Consider the following 15,756-nt stretch of genomic DNA (forward strand, 5'->3'; position numbering starts at 1 on the left):
ATGCTAGATGTGGATTGATACAGATTAAATGCTGAGGAGAATTTATTAAAGGCTCAGTGGGACCCTGAGAAGTGCAGCACCCATGGGCCATAATTCTGGTTCTGCCATCATAGTATGACAGCACTGCTGACATCACATACAGTAACTTTTAGAGAAATAAATAATCAAAAAAATGGCTTTTATTAAGTAGCAGCATCAGGGGAAGTCACTCAAAAAGTAATTTTTTTTTCATTCAGCAAAACTGTGCTCCATAGGCCGTTTTCTTTTGCTCCCATGAAATCCTTTTAAGGTGCAGCAGGAGTGATTATAAATAACTTCATGTTACAGTTAATGTAGGAGCCCTGGGAATTCCACTGTGTTTGACTGCAGCTTTACCAGTGATTTATAAATACCGGTGTATTCCCACAGCCCTTCTAACAGCATGCCAATGTGATAGAAAGCAGATAATGAAATCTAATTGCCTTATTATTCACCAGCCCTTCTAACCCCCCCCAGATCTGATAGTATTACAAGGTTACTCGCTAATACTATTGGGAGATGCATTAATGTATATGATGATGTCTGTTTGACTTCCTGCCTTTAATATCTTGTAAATAATGTAAATTGAGCTGCGGCATGCCAGCCGAGATTGCTGGGAGCTTTAGGTGAATAGTGAGAGTTGCAGTTGAACAACAAATGCAAGGCCTGTGCATATACCCTGTCATTCCTGACGATGGACCCTGCTGTTCTGTGGATGACATTGCACAAACTGTGCCTGGCAGCCCAGCAGCTGCTTACAGATGGGGAATATGTTTAGCTAAGGGATTCTTTACATTCCACATTCTGACCCGTTTCGTGCTAAAGAATCGTTTCGTGCTAAAGAATCTTTACTCACTTAGACCCCCACAGAGAGCCTGTCCCTGAAAATTCAGATGGGTGAGCGTACAATTGGCAACGCCTCCCTAGTTGTGCAAGTCTTGCCCAAAGCCCTGGGATAATGGAAAGGATGTTTCAGTTATCAGATAACAGGATGCAGTGATAAAGATATGATGAGACCCATAATGCAGCTGTAGTGGTTTTGCTGTCTGTTCAGACAGTTTCTTTCTACATGAAGAGGGGCAGAGACAAGGGGAACACAGGGAAGGGTTATTGCCTGCTCCACTTTTATATCTTTCCATATAAAAAAGGATTGGTAACATTAGATAGTTACCTAATCTATAGGGACATAGAGAAAGTGTTGGAAGGGTTACTGCCTGCTCTGCTCTCATTTCCTGTACAAAAATAGGGATCGGTCGCACTAGATAGGTAACCAATATATAGGGACAGAGATAAGGGGAAAGTATCGGAAGGATTACTGCCTGCTTTGCTCTTTTGAATCATGCAGGGTTGATCAGTGAATCCCATTTGTTCAATAAGAGGTGATTTAATGTTGATCCTGCACGATGCGGTCAATAGGAACAATTTATTAGCTCAGCTATCTCTGAGGGAAGATCATTATATAGAATTGCCCTCTTGGTGCATACAATGAGAAAAAAAACACTATTTGGTGCTTACAAATAGAAAAAATATATCAGAAAAAGAACTGTCCCAAAAATGGTGTAACCCATTTTGTTATGCTCCCCACAGCAGACAGGTAGTGCCAACTGTTCAAGGTAGTAGGTGGGGGAAATGATGATGAATGAGTCTGGCATCTTTTCCCAACATCCAAACTGTGCTCATAAAAAAGGGCACCCAGATGTTATACAGATTTTACTAGCAGAGGGAGTGTGCTGTGACTCACCTCTGTCTCTGGCTGTTAAAATTCACTAAAATATAATTGCTGATCCTTCATGAAAAAATTTCTTTTAGCATGAGTCTTTGCACAGATATACAGACAAGAAGTCTGACGTGCATGAAACAAGTGTTCATTTCACATTTCATTAGGGTATAGGTACAGGTATAGGCTTTATTATCCAGACACCCTTTATCCAGAATGCTCCAAATTACAGAATGGCCAACTCCCATAGATACCATTTTTATTAAATAATTCAGAATTTTAAAAATGATTTCCTTTTCTGCGTAATAATCAAGCAGTACCTTATATTTTATCCCAACTAAGATATAATTAATCCTTATTGCATGCAAAACAATCCTATTAGGTTTATTTCAACTGTACTTTTTTTTTAGTAGACTATGTATGGTGATCCAAATTACAGAAAGACCCTTTATCTGGAAAACCCTTGTAGTTCTGTCCCCTAGGATAGAACTACACAGACGACTTCTATGTGTTTTCGGCGGATCCAATGGTGTTGCAGCTTTCATCCGACAGAACTGTAGTGTCAGATGAACGCTGCGACACCATCCGACATTGCTATTGCTTACCTTATTCTCCATCGCATCCGAAATTACGCATAGCGCGTCGGATCTGCCAAAAACGCATAGAAGTTGTCCGTGTAGTTCTACCCCTAGCTATAATAACAATTCCCAGGAATCACTGTGTGTGTACAATATCCCCTCATTATAGTAGTGATAGGTGGCCCATAAATCTGGCATGAGTCCAGATTCTGGTTCCCCTGCAGGCCTGGACTGGGATTTAAGTAGGCCTTTGGCATTTACTTATAGTAGTTGAAAAGCAGGCCTGGACTGTCAATCTGAGGATTCTGGCAAATGCCAGGGAGACTTCTGTAAAATGAGACAGGCAATCACTATTTAGTGGGTTGGTGGTGGGCTCTTTGGGTATCTAAGTACAGCTATGGGGATCCGTTATCCAGAAACCCATTATTCAGAAAGCCTAGAATTACTGGAAGGCCATGTCCTATAGACTCCATTTTAATCAAATAATTCTCATTTTTAAAAACTATTTCCTTTTACTCTGTAGTAATAAAAAAGTATCTTGTACTTGATCCCAACTAAGATATAATGTATCCTGATTGGAGGAAAAACAATCCTATTGGGTTTATTTACTGTTTAAATTATTTTTAGTAGACTTAAGGTATTGTAATCCAATTTAATGAAAGACCCCTTAACTGGAAACCCCCAGGTCCAGATCATTGTGGATAACCGGTCTCATACCTGTATTTGAAGTGCCAGAGCCTATTTTGAATATCTGTCTGAGCCTGTTAATAAGATACAAAAGTATATTTTTATTATTCTTAAAATCTGTCTGAAGCATCCTAAAAATAAATTCTTAGGTGATTTCCCCCCTTTGAAAGTATGTCTGGTTCCAGGTGATTTAAAAAAGCAGATGACTTTTATTTTTATGTTCAAGTTTTCAATTCCCCTTTAGAGATCCCCTTTAATAGTTTCACTTGCAGATGGGGGGTTTCTGATATAAGGGTCAATAGTGAGAGTTGAACTGCAGCACAGAGAATTATTATGATGGGATCTAAGTGACCAGTGATACAGTTTGTCATTTGCATACCCACAATCCCTAGCTGGGCCTCTTGGCCCTTTCACTCTCCATCCTAAAGGACAATGGAACAGGGGGTTATTCCCAGCATTTTGGTAAAACCCTTAGAATCAGCCTCTGTCCTCTTTTCACTCAGAGTTATAACACAATTTATAAACATTATTGCTACTACAGTATATATAATTTTCTGTATAGGGTTTATAATACTCAGTGCAGTATGCTGGCACAACGTATAGCGTGTCCAGAACATTACTTCTCTGTATATTTGCATTTATACATTTTAATACATTTTCACTAGAGTTGAGCAACTGAATTTAGAATATAAAGACATTCAGTTCAGTGAGGCTCATGGGAATTTACAGAACGTGCTTTACTGAGGCTGTAGCACACATTGGGTTCCAGGCTGTAGAAGAGCTGACACTGTTAGCTGGAGACTGGTTATAAGAGTTGTGTAGAAATCCATCATATCTGAGCTGCTGCCTCAAGAGGATTTGTAGGTCACTGCAATGTGAGAGAAGGATCTGACGCTTCTGGAGAAAATACAGTAAGATAATGAGTTTTCTTGAGGAAGTCGCTGGGGAAGGGACACCTTTCTACTTCATTAAGTAGAACACTGATAAACAGCTTGGAATTTAAAGGGGAAGCATTGCTAAAATTGGATCTGAATATAAGACTTCAATATAGTATGGCAGTTTCCATTCATAATGATAATGTCCTGTGTACATTAAACTACTGTAATAGTATACTACAGGTAACAATATGGCAGCGCCTGTCCATATGTATAAATACAAATAAACAGAGATGGAATTGGGCACCTAATCTATGGTCTATCTATGCCCTTGTATTGTACTAAGTTATGTGACAATGCCCAGTGCAGTGCTCGGTAGTATCACAAGGAACATGATCCTCCGTTGCTGGGAAGAGGAGCAGCGTCACAGACAGTCTGTTCCAGAGGGCAAACTTCTTGTTTAAATTCCAGAAAAGCCTTAAAATACTTCAGGGCTAATGGACGCCTCTGAGAAATGGAAGGAAAAGGAAAGGGTGATTGACCTTACTGTAAAGTCTATGTCTGGGCTGCCTCATAGTGACAGGGTGGGGGTCCTGGAATTCTGCAGCATAGATGCTGTGTTATACAGATAGCTAGAATCTTGGCCATAAAGCAGGACAGGACTGCTATTTACAACGGGTATCAGATAGGATCTGTGACACTATTATTTAATGCTTTGTTATAAATTTAGCTAGAATCTCATCCATAAAGCAGGACAGGACTGCTGCGTACAATGGGTATCAGATAGGATCTGTGTCACTGTGACAGAATGCTCTGTTATACAGATAGCTAGAATCTCAGCCATAAAGCAGGGCAGGACTGCTGTTCACAATGGGTATCAGATAGGATCTGTGTCACTGTGACAGAATGCTCTTAAACAGCTAGAATCTCAGCCATAAATCAAAATTCTTGTTTTGTAAGAAAAAGTTAAGCAGACTTAACAATTTCATGACTAATGAATAACAATTGCTTACATTTTTATGCATTTTAAGTAAATGAAGTTCCTATAATTGCTGTTGCTTTTTCACTTTGCCAGGTCTTCAGTTACCCCCGATCTTCCCTGTCCCGTGAAAAAGTTCTCCCAATGCATCAGAGTAGCAGAGAAGGGGTGGAGGACATGTCTTTACTGTCTGATCTACACGAAGCCTCCATAATGCTGAACTTGAGATTGCGCTACCAGCAGGACAAGATCTATGTAAGTATCTACTAGCTGAGTAGCGTTATATGAGTGTATTGGAATATTTCCAAACCTGTTTATATTTTCTCTTTTGGGTCAGTGCTGCATCTAGGAATCATTTGTTCCGCTATTTAGGTTTTGATTGGTTGCCCTTGGCACAGCTTTCAGAGAGAAGAACCACTTCCTTCTGGCAATAATGGCCTAATTATAGAACAATGTAAAATGGCATGTTCCATAGAGAACTGTACACTGTTAAAATTCCGGGCAATTAAAGCCTGCTGTCAGTAATTTGGACTTGGCAAAATAAATGTAAAAGGAACCTCCACCCAAAAAGATGCATAATGTCATTCTAAGCAACTTCCAAATATACATTTATTCCTCACTTCCATGGTTTTAATGTTATATGTAGATGTAATTGTCATTTGAAGCATTATTCAATGTTGGTTATGACTCCTGAAACAATGTAGCAGAACTGACCTCTGTTACTCATTAGATAAACCTTTGCTTTCTCTAGACAAATATTGGCTCAATCCTGGCCTCTGTTAATCCTTACAAGCCCATAGCAGGTCTGTATGATGAGAAATGTGTGGATCTGTACAGCCGTCACCACTTTGGAGAATTGCCCCCCCATATATTTGCCATTGCAAATGAGTGTTACCGCTGCTTGTGGAAGAGGCATGACAGCCAGTGTGTGCTTATAAGGTAAGTGGGGAGACCTGTATGAATTATTCACTAAGTACAGTTCACTGAATGTTCAGCTGTAAAACTACAGCTTCCAGCAGCATCAGGGGTTTCCTACTATCAGCCACTCTACATAAAGCTGGGCACCACATACAGACAGATGGTAATTGTGTCATACTTGGCACCCGGTATAGACTGATGATGAGCCGATGGAGTTCGCCATTATTCTGACCATGCTTCCCGTTACAGTGGGGAAAGTGGAGCAGGGAAGACCGAAAGCACCAAACTGCTGCTGAAATTTCTCTCATCAATGAGTCAGAACTCAGCTGGAGGAGGAGGGATGCAGACACACGTGGAGAAAGCCATCATGGAGAGCAGGTAGGGTATGGAATATGGGGAATGTTGCAATAGATTAGTGGCTGCCCATTGACCTGAGTGATTACAGAAAATATTGCAAGGGCACTTTGTGTGATCATGTAGTCCTCTGTGGAACCACAGCATCCGCCAAACTATACTCTCTCTCCTCACAGCCCAATCCTTGAAGCCTTTGGGAATGCCAAAACCGTGTACAACAACAACTCCAGCCGCTTTGGGAAATTCATCCAACTTCACTTCTCGCAGCAGGGACACATTCAAGGGGGACGCGTAGTGGACTGTATCCTTTTGGCTGAAAGGGACCGGTTATGAATTTTAAGAACAATATAAGTCTGGTGAAACTTAGCTCACTGTGTAACACAAGAGAACAGCCATGTCTGATAGATATTTGGTCAAACGATATTCCTTTGTGCATTTCAGTATGCATGCAGCCATTACTCATTACATCACAGAGCGGTCATGGCTGCCCCCTAACATGAATAAGCACATATAAGCAAAAACATAAAGCGCTGTTTCTGAATAATCAGCTGTGCTAATAGGGTTTATTAAACATTTAAGATTAAGTGTAGACAGACATATTATTTTGCTTTTAATTCAGAGGAGAGGCATTATAATTTACTGTAATAGATGCAGGTGAGGGTTCTACAGGGAAAAGGAATGGTACCCAGAGCCCTCCTAGAGAGAAATGGGCGTCTTGTGAATGAGGGGTCAGTGAAATTTGTTTACCCACTTCCCTATTTGAGAAAAACTGAAGATTCCTTGTGCTACTAGGGACAGACAGGCAGGAACCATCAGTGGGGAAGTGAGAGACTTTCTAACCTCAGATACCATATTAGTTGCTAATGTTTATAATGCACCAATAGATGCATCTCCCTGCTCTGTGTTGCACCGCAATACACCCTAACAGGCTTATACAGCCATGGTTAAATGAAAGGTGGATGGATTGCCTCACCCTAGGGGTAGGTTCTAAATGCATTAAATAGAACCTAACAGCTTATCCAGGTTTAGAGTTTTGCTTTTCTACTACTGCATTCTAGGCTGCTTTCTCTCCCATTGTCAGGCACGTTGAAGGTTTTGGTCTAAACTTAAAAGCCAGTTGAAGGGTTCTTTAATTGTCTTGATCTGTAACTACAGTATTTAGCAAATTAATTGATTGCATTTTAGCTTTTACTTCTTTCACTCAGTGCAATGGGGAAAATCCCTGTCTGCCATTTCAGCTGTGTCCTGCCCATCTGCTGTACCACGGGAATGAGAGCAGCCCACCAGCAGTAAATAATGTATTCATAAATTCCAGTGCATATTTTCGGGTGGCAGTATCCAGCATTAGGTCGACTTCTGCTGCTTGTTATTGGGTGCACTAACATGCCTTGTGAGTCATTAAAAAAAAACAATTTTTCAACAGTTAAATGTGCTGCCTCTGCTTAATTCCCTTAACTGATCCGTATCCAGATTTATTAGAGAAGGTAAGTCTGCCAATCATTCCTCTCCTGTGAAGCAACAGTCATGGTAATAATTACATACAAATAGAGCATGAAGCATAGCTTTGGTGCAATTGTTCCTTCTCTCCTTCAGACGCGGGTCACACGCCAGAGCCCAGGGGAGAGGAACTACCATATATTCTATGCTTTGCTATCAGGAGCCAATAAGGAGGAGAAAGGTGAGAATATTTCTTCTATATGGGAATGCCCTAGTGTTGTTCTGATTTGCAGGGCAGGAATATCTGTCAGGGACTGTACTGGGAATCTCATAGCTGGAGCTGCACATTAGCATTCAGGTTTCACCCGCACGACTGCATCATGTAAATAAGAGCTGTGCATACAAGATCCCTCACAGATTAACTGCTGTCTGTATCTTACAGAAGCGCTCGCCCTCTCTGATCCACAAACGTACCAGTATCTCAGCACCTCCGGCTGCGTGACCGCAGAAGGACTCAATGATAAGGACATGTATGAGAAGGTTCTGGTGAGCCCCAAATACCTAACAACACTGTACCACTGGGTTTCATACAAATACATAAAAATAAAATGTTTCTCTAGTGGTTCATAATTTTGTATAAAAAACTGATCTCATAAACAACTGTATTCATATTTATACATTCTACCTCTAGGGGGAGCATGCAGTGACCTCTAACAACTCTTTTGCAATCCCTGAAAAATGGCACTGCTGCAAAGTCCCCAGCCATCATTAAAACCAGCCCTTTGTGCATTCCTCTAACTGCAATACCTTGAATCAGATTGTCTCCATAGACTTCTTAAAGCATAAGTAAGCCTTTTATTTTAAAATCCCTAAAATGATTCTAAACAGCCCCATAAATGGCATACCTCTTTCCCTACATTGAGTCTGACATCCTTTCTAAGATAGGATCTGAAATATTGCAGAAACCAGTCACTTCCATATCTAGTGAGAAGCTCCACCCCTTTAGTTTACTCGGCCTTCCTTTTCCTTTGAATAGGAAGTTGGTCAAAAAGCTGCCTACTGTACATGCCTGATTGATATCCATTGGAGCAGAAAGCATCAAACATGTCCTGTAGACACCTCTTTAATCCACTTTCTATTCAAAGGAGCAGGGAGGCTCAGTGTTCTAAAGGGGTGCAGCTTCGTGTTAGATAAGGAGGCAAGTCTACAGCAGGTTCAGTAATTAAAAGTAGCAATAACATTACATTTGTAGTCTCTCAGGACATTTGTTTTTTAGATGGAGTCAGTGACCCCCCCCCCCCCCATTGAATGCTGGAAAGTGTCTGAACAAATGACAAATGACTAAAAAAAAATATTAACAGAATTTCTTAGAATGGGCCATTCTACAACATACTAAAAGTTAACTGAAAGGTGAACAACTGCTTTAAGAGAGACCTAACTGCTATATTACTACTTAGACAAAGTACAGTCCCCATCACAAACCCCACCAAAAGATTGGAGCTTGTCAGGTAGGGGAAGGGGGGTTTAAGTTGGTCAGGAGCATGACTGGGAGTAACTGGAACTGGACCAGATTGGGGACTAAATTATCTCTGGTTTTGTTTTGGCTTTATAGGCAGCCCTGCAGGTGATGGATTTTAGTGATGAGGAGATCAGAGAAGTGTGGAAGTTGCTGTCTGGAATTCTGCAGCTGGGGAACCTGGAGTTTATGACAGCTGGAGGGGCCCAGATCACAAGCAAAGCAGGTAATGCAGCAGCACCTGGGCTTTGGTCAGATGTTATTGCTCTGTAGAGATAAACAAGTTTTATGCCATGATTGTGTGTTCACTGACTGGAGTCTATAGGGGGTGTTTTACTTTAACTTTACAGGGGGAGCAGTATGGCAGCTGAAGTCTTTAGTCTTTAACAGTACTGTATTATCAGAAATAAGTATATCCTATACTTACCTACTCCCAACAAGTGACTAAGTAATATCAGTCTATAAGGATCTCTGTCCTGTTCAGCATCACTTGATGCTCCCTGTTGTAACAATCCGTGGAATTTTCCTCGCAGGCTTTGTATATAACGTCACCAGCACAGGATACTTGTCTTTGATATTAAGGATAGTACAGAGGAACTTTGCTTCTGTGAAGCTGGTTTGTTAAATCACTTTATGCAATGCCTTTCCCCCAGTACTCGGTGATGCAGCTGATCTCCTTGGATTGGACTCCTTCCAGCTATCTGAGGTTCTGACACAAAGATCCATGATTCTCCGTGGGGAAGAAATCAGTTCTCCCCTCACAGTGGAGCAGGTGAGATGTTCCACACAGATTCTGCTTCCCCCATACAGTCCCATACCTATTTTCTTTTTGTCCTTGTGTCCCCCTGTGCTTCCTTCCTGACCAGGGTTGCCACCTGGATGGTTGATCCCAATGTGAAAAAGATAAATATACAGGAAGGACGGTATTTTTTTTACAGAAAAGGTGGCAACCCTATTCCTGACTCAATGGGCCCTAGGGTCCTTCTCACTTACTTATGTTTCTTTTTATGCAGGCAACTGACTCCCGGGATTCTCTTGCCATGGCACTATATGCACAGTGCTTTTCTTGGCTTCTGAGCAAAATCAATGCTCGTATTCGAGGCAAAGAGAACTTTAAGTCTGTTGGGATTCTGGATATATTTGGCTTTGAGAACTTCCAGGTATTTAAAAATCATAAATGTAACCCTTAGGCGAGAATTATGACTGCTTGTGGGCAGAAGGGAGTTTATGAACACTTGGACTTTCCAAAGGGCTTAATTAAATTAAATTCACCTCCTAAATTAAAAGCAGAACATTGGACCCCTCTGCCCATTCTTAATGAAGCTCCGGTTGCCTTTGGCTAATTCTGGTTTTGTTCTTTGTGCAGGTGAATCGGTTTGAACAGTTCAACATCAACTATGCCAACGAGAAGCTGCAGGAATATTTCAATAAGCACATCTTTTCCCTCGAGCAGCTGGAGTACAACAGGTGGGCTTGACATGATGGAGCAAAGGCTTCTGGAAAGTAACTTTTCCCGAGCAAAGAAACGTTTTGTAACTTTGCTCTGCTTAGAACTCGTTTTCTAAGTGGAGCAACAGCAAAAGACTTGTCTTTTCTCGTGAAATTTATTTTTTTGATGACTTTGGGCAGTCCCTCTAAATGACCAATAGGTGGCACTGTGTCCTGCTCATTACATTAGCTGTTTAAAACTGGTAATATATTGAATAACTAAAGAAAAAAGGGTTTAGAGAAGCGCTCTGAGCAATTTAACATGATTTTGTCTTAAGGGTTTACTTTCCTTAAATGAAATGTTAAATGGAAGCTTTGGAATAGGAATAATTTTCCCTTTTAGCTGTAGAATGGCCGATGGCTCTGGATTAGTCAGTGCTGGGGCAGTGTTATTATCTGATGTTGCCTTTCCATAATCTGAATACATTGACCTTTGCCAGAAGCCTCTCTGCACGGCAGCTGTTACCCAACAGGTGATTCATTGCCAGAGCCTGGGGGCTTATTATTCATGCACTCAAGCCATTTATTTCTGTCTCTTACTATTTCCTTGTACTGCTTGTCTTGGCTACTTATACCATGGAAACATGATATCAGCAGCCAGGCTGGCTCCTCCAATTTTCACAATGTCTTACATGTTCTGTAATTAATGCATCAAGAAGGAGAATAACACAAGTGTGCAAGGCATTGAGGGAAATTCATGTTTGGTACAGGTTCTGACCCATGTGAGGGAAGGAGATTAAAGCACCAGCAAATAAACAGAGATAGGGGTTTCCCTTCTCAACCACAACAGCTACTATTACAAACAATCTGTGCCATCAATGATGATGGACAGATGCATAGGCAGGGCAGTTTCTACACCTCTAGTGGGTTGCCCTCTTGTTTACTGTTTGATTTAATCTTGCTGCTTCTCTCTCTATGTTCCCCTTTGCATTGTCCTTGCGCCACTCCCAGGGAGGGAATCCACTGGGACGCCATAGACTGGATGGACAATGCCGAGTGCCTGGATCTAATAGAGAAGGTGAGACTGTTATTCTCAAGCAACAGCAAATGTAAAGGGAAACTATTCCTTGCTGAGGTTGAGACAGAAAATTATATTTGCTTGCGTGTATTTGAGTCTGAGAGATACTGGGTCAGCAATGCCCATCAGGTGCCCCAAAACTGCATGTTAAAATCCCATGTGTGTGTGTGTGTGTCCCCTGTTTGTTGTAAAGAAAAAAGTCTGGATATGTTTATTTTATTGAAAATTATTTCATAGCTGACCCTTTTGAGGAGTCAGGCAATTACCTCTCATGACTAAATTGTGGTTTATGGTTTATGAGAGATCCATTAGGTTTCAAAAACAAGGCAGGAAGTGCTTGGGATGTTGCAGCCTCATAGCTTATACTGTATATGGTGATTTCCATTAATTGTTCCATTGTCCTCATCTTTCTTGCATTTCCAGAAATTGGGAATTTTGGCTCTAATCAATGAAGAAAGTCGTTTTCCTAAAGGGACAGACTTCACCCTCCTTGAGAAGTTCCATAACCAACATTCGGTGAGTCATATTATGTATAACGTCCTTTTTCATTGTGTCCTTGATTTATGGTGTTCTGTGATGATGCCTGCAACACAGACTTCAAGCTTTATTTTCCTGAGCTGTGGAGCAGTGATGGGGCCAAGTCTGAAGCTTAAGCTGGCCATAGATGCAAAGTTCCCATTGTACGAAACGGAAGTTCTTTACAATTTTTGGACTGTGTGTAGAGTGTCCTGACATTTTTCATACCATGTCGATCAGTCGTTCAGTTTATTGGATAGGTTATAAGATTTATATTGGCTACCGATAAGATCTCTGCATGTATTACCTATATCAAGGAGAAATTGTCACTATTATTTTAGACATAACTTTTGTATGCTTGCCGTCTGTCAATTAATGGCCTGAGCATTGTGTGATTTGTTCTCTTTACTACTTTATATTAATGTGAACGTTTAGTTACAGGTCAGAAGATTGGCACGGACGATCGTTTGTCCAATATAGGCTAATAATCTGCACATCTATGTCCATCTTAAGTTAGGCTCAGATTCAGTATAGGACTTGTCTCCTGCATTGGGTATAACTGTCCTAGAGATTCGGCTCATCCTCCCAAATATCTAGCTTAGTCGCCCCAGCTTTAATGGGATTCTCAGTGTTTCAATATAACACCAATGTTTTTTCCCATTGTCCCAGAATAACCCCCATTACGTGAAGCCTCGTGTGACTGAGCACCAGTTTGGTATTAAGCACTATGCGGGGGAGGTAAGTGCCTTGGGGCAAATAAATTACATTGTACGTTTCAGGATGTTTTTTTTATCTATTTACTGTTGAATGTGATCACTAGAAGACAAACCATCAGGAGATACAATGTAGAACCGTTACAGCTCACATTCTACCTAAAAGCAATGTAACCCTTCATACAACATTAGACATTGCAAAAAAAAAACTGGTTTTGGGTGGTTACCCTTAAAAGCTTCTTGCATCATTATAGCTACTATCCCGATATCATCCCAATATCATTGTGTTTCACAGCACTTGCTATTAGCACTACAAAACAAGCAAGGTACCAGGTGTCAGAGGGCCCATTTCTGTCCCTTTTTAGTTGTGGTGTATTCTTCTGTGACTCTTTCACTATTCTACACTGCCCCAAACAAACTAATGCAATGCAGATTAAAGACTTCCAACCATTTTTTCAGTTGAAAACCGGCCATACCCCTTTCTGACCATGTGAAAGAGAGCAGCCCTGAAGTGCAAGTACAGAGAACCAGAGCTCTGTCCCTGGATGAGTACTGTGGGCAGAAATGCTCCCTTTCAATAGGAAAAGTGTTACTGAGATTTGTGAAAATGTGGCCAAGTTTCCGCCAAATGTATTTAGCCTTTAAAGGAGAAGGAAAGTCGTTAACCACTTGGGGTTGCCAAATGTAAGGCACCCTCAAGTGAATGTATTTACTTACCTGAAACCCCCGGCTGGTGCTTCTATCAGCAAAAAACTGCACCGGCCCGGGGTTATACCAGTGGGCACCACGGAGCGATCTTCTTCTGTCTTACTCTTTCTTTGCGCGGCTGCACAGGCGCAGTAGAACGAAAAACCCCAAGTGGTGAATGACTTTCCCTCTCCTTTAACCCATTCCAAGTTTCAGCCAAATGGATTTAGCCTTTATCCCATTTAGTGCCAACAGCCATCTAGAACAATATATCATATACAGTACAGTATATAAATAATATTATATAGTAAATTCATTTCTTTTGTATCTTATAGCTAGTGCTAGGATTTATTCACATGTTTTATTTATGTGTTCACCTCAGTTAGAGTATAATTATAATAATTTGTTTGTTTTTTTACTCTATAGGTCACATACGATGTGCAGGAGTTCCTGGAGAAGAACAGAGACACGTTTAGGGATGATATTCTAAACATGCTCCGAGACAGCAGGTGAGTGGGATAACTGGTATTAAAGGAGAAGTAATATCTGTTAGAATGGCCCTTTACCAGCCCACTAACACAAAATTAAAAGTGTATATGCATACCTGAAAGCAAAAAAAACAGTACTGTCTTGCTTTGTGGCAGAGATTCTAGATACAACCAGGAAAATGGGAAGAATGTTGAGAGAAACATAGGGTTAGTTATCGGAAAGTCTCATTTATAGCACTGCTGTCTGGGAATTGTGGGCCAGATAAACCTGTTTATAGTTGTTTAATGGTTCAAGAGCACCTTCTGCTGACCAAAGAGCTATCAATCTGGTTTACACTTACTCTTGCTGGCTGTTCAGTTAGGATCAAGTCCCTCCTCCTTCCTGGCCATGGGAAGGAGAGCAGGCAAGGAACAAGAAGTACAATAATTGGTCCTGTCTGTTTCTGGGTAAGTGGTAGAGGGAGAATTAATTTACTTATCCACCGAAAAGGTCCCCAACGGAGCCAAGATTTCCACTTTTAAAGGGATACTGTCATTGGAAAAAAAATGTTTTTTAATAGTGCTGCTCCAGCAGAATTCTGCACAGAAATCCGTTTCTCAAAAAAGTAAACAGATTTTTTCATATTTAATTTTGAAATCTGACATGGGGCTAGACCAGGGGTTCCCAAAAGGTAGATCAGGATCTACCAGTAGACTTTTAGCTGGTGAACAGTAGATCTCAAGACACTGTCAACAAACAGCTTGTCTAAATCACCTCCTGTTTCATTGTTTTCATTCAGATATTTATTACATAAAGGTTACATAAGAAATAGATGTTTGTTAAATATAACAATATACTGTACATTTTATTTAAAAAAAAAATCAATATTTAAGTAATATTTTCCATGAAACAAAATGCTAACAATGCCTTTATGGATGTAGATCATAATGGGACAACATCATTAAAAGTAGACCTCATATTAGTAAAGTATGGGCACTCCTGGGCTAGACAGTTAGTTAGTTTCCCAGCTGCCCCAGTCATGTGCCTTTTGCACTGATAAACTTCAGTCACTCTTTACTGCTTTACTGCAAATTTGATTGATATCACCCCCCTCTCCCCCCCCCAGCAACAATAGAACAATGGGAAGGTAACCAGATAGCAGATCCCTAACACAAGAAACAACTGCCTGGTAGATCTAAGAACAACACTCAGTAGTAAAATCCAGGTCCCACTGCGACACCTTCAGTTACATTAAGTAGGAGAAACAACAGCCTGCCAGAAAGCAGTTCCATCCTAAAATGCTGGCTCTTTCTGAAAGCACATGACCAGGAAAAATTACCTGAGATGGCTGCCTACACACCAATATTACAAATTAAAAAAATACACTTGCTGGTTCAGGAATGAAATGTTATATTGTAGAATGAATTATTTACAGTGTAAACAGTGTAATTTAGAAATAAAAACTACATCTTAAAAATCATGACCGAATCCCTTTAAAGGAAAACTATACCCCCAAAATTAATATTAAGCAACAGATAGTTTATATCAAATTGAATGACATATTAAAGAATCTTACCAAACTGGAATATATATTTACATAAATATTGCCCTTTTACATCTCTTGCCTTGAACCACCATTTCGTGACTCTATCTGTGCTGCCTCAGAGATCACCTGACCAGAAATACTACAACACTAACTGTAACAGGAAGAAGTGAGGAAGCAAAAGACAGAACTCTGTCTGTTAATTGGCTCATGTGACCTTACATGTGGTTTGTATGTGTGCACG

General features: G+C 40.6%; 1 protein-coding gene across 2 annotated transcripts in view; it reads left to right on the plus strand.

Annotated features, from left to right (window-relative positions):
• The window catches only part of myo10.2.S (myosin 10, gene 2 S homeolog), a 49,589-nt gene that overhangs the window by 14,717 nt on the left and 19,116 nt on the right, over positions 1-15,756 (plus strand). For both annotated transcript variants that reach the window (NM_001092950.1, XM_041575654.1), the window contains 15 exon segments: positions 4,951-5,109; positions 5,606-5,793; positions 6,022-6,150; positions 6,303-6,427; positions 7,597-7,610; positions 7,720-7,804; positions 8,006-8,109; positions 9,176-9,305; positions 9,733-9,851; positions 10,093-10,239; positions 10,446-10,546; positions 11,519-11,585; positions 12,009-12,101; positions 12,771-12,839; positions 13,928-14,010. In NM_001092950.1, coding sequence (NP_001086419.1) covers positions 4,951-5,109; positions 5,606-5,793; positions 6,022-6,150; positions 6,303-6,427; positions 7,597-7,610; positions 7,720-7,804; positions 8,006-8,109; positions 9,176-9,305; positions 9,733-9,851; positions 10,093-10,239; positions 10,446-10,546; positions 11,519-11,585; positions 12,009-12,101; positions 12,771-12,839; positions 13,928-14,010 — 1,613 coding nt within the window.

The sequence above is a fragment of the Xenopus laevis genome, chromosome 9_10L, assembly GCF_017654675.1.
Source record: "Xenopus laevis strain J_2021 chromosome 9_10L, Xenopus_laevis_v10.1, whole genome shotgun sequence".
Taxonomy (NCBI): Eukaryota; Metazoa; Chordata; class Amphibia; order Anura; family Pipidae; genus Xenopus; species Xenopus laevis.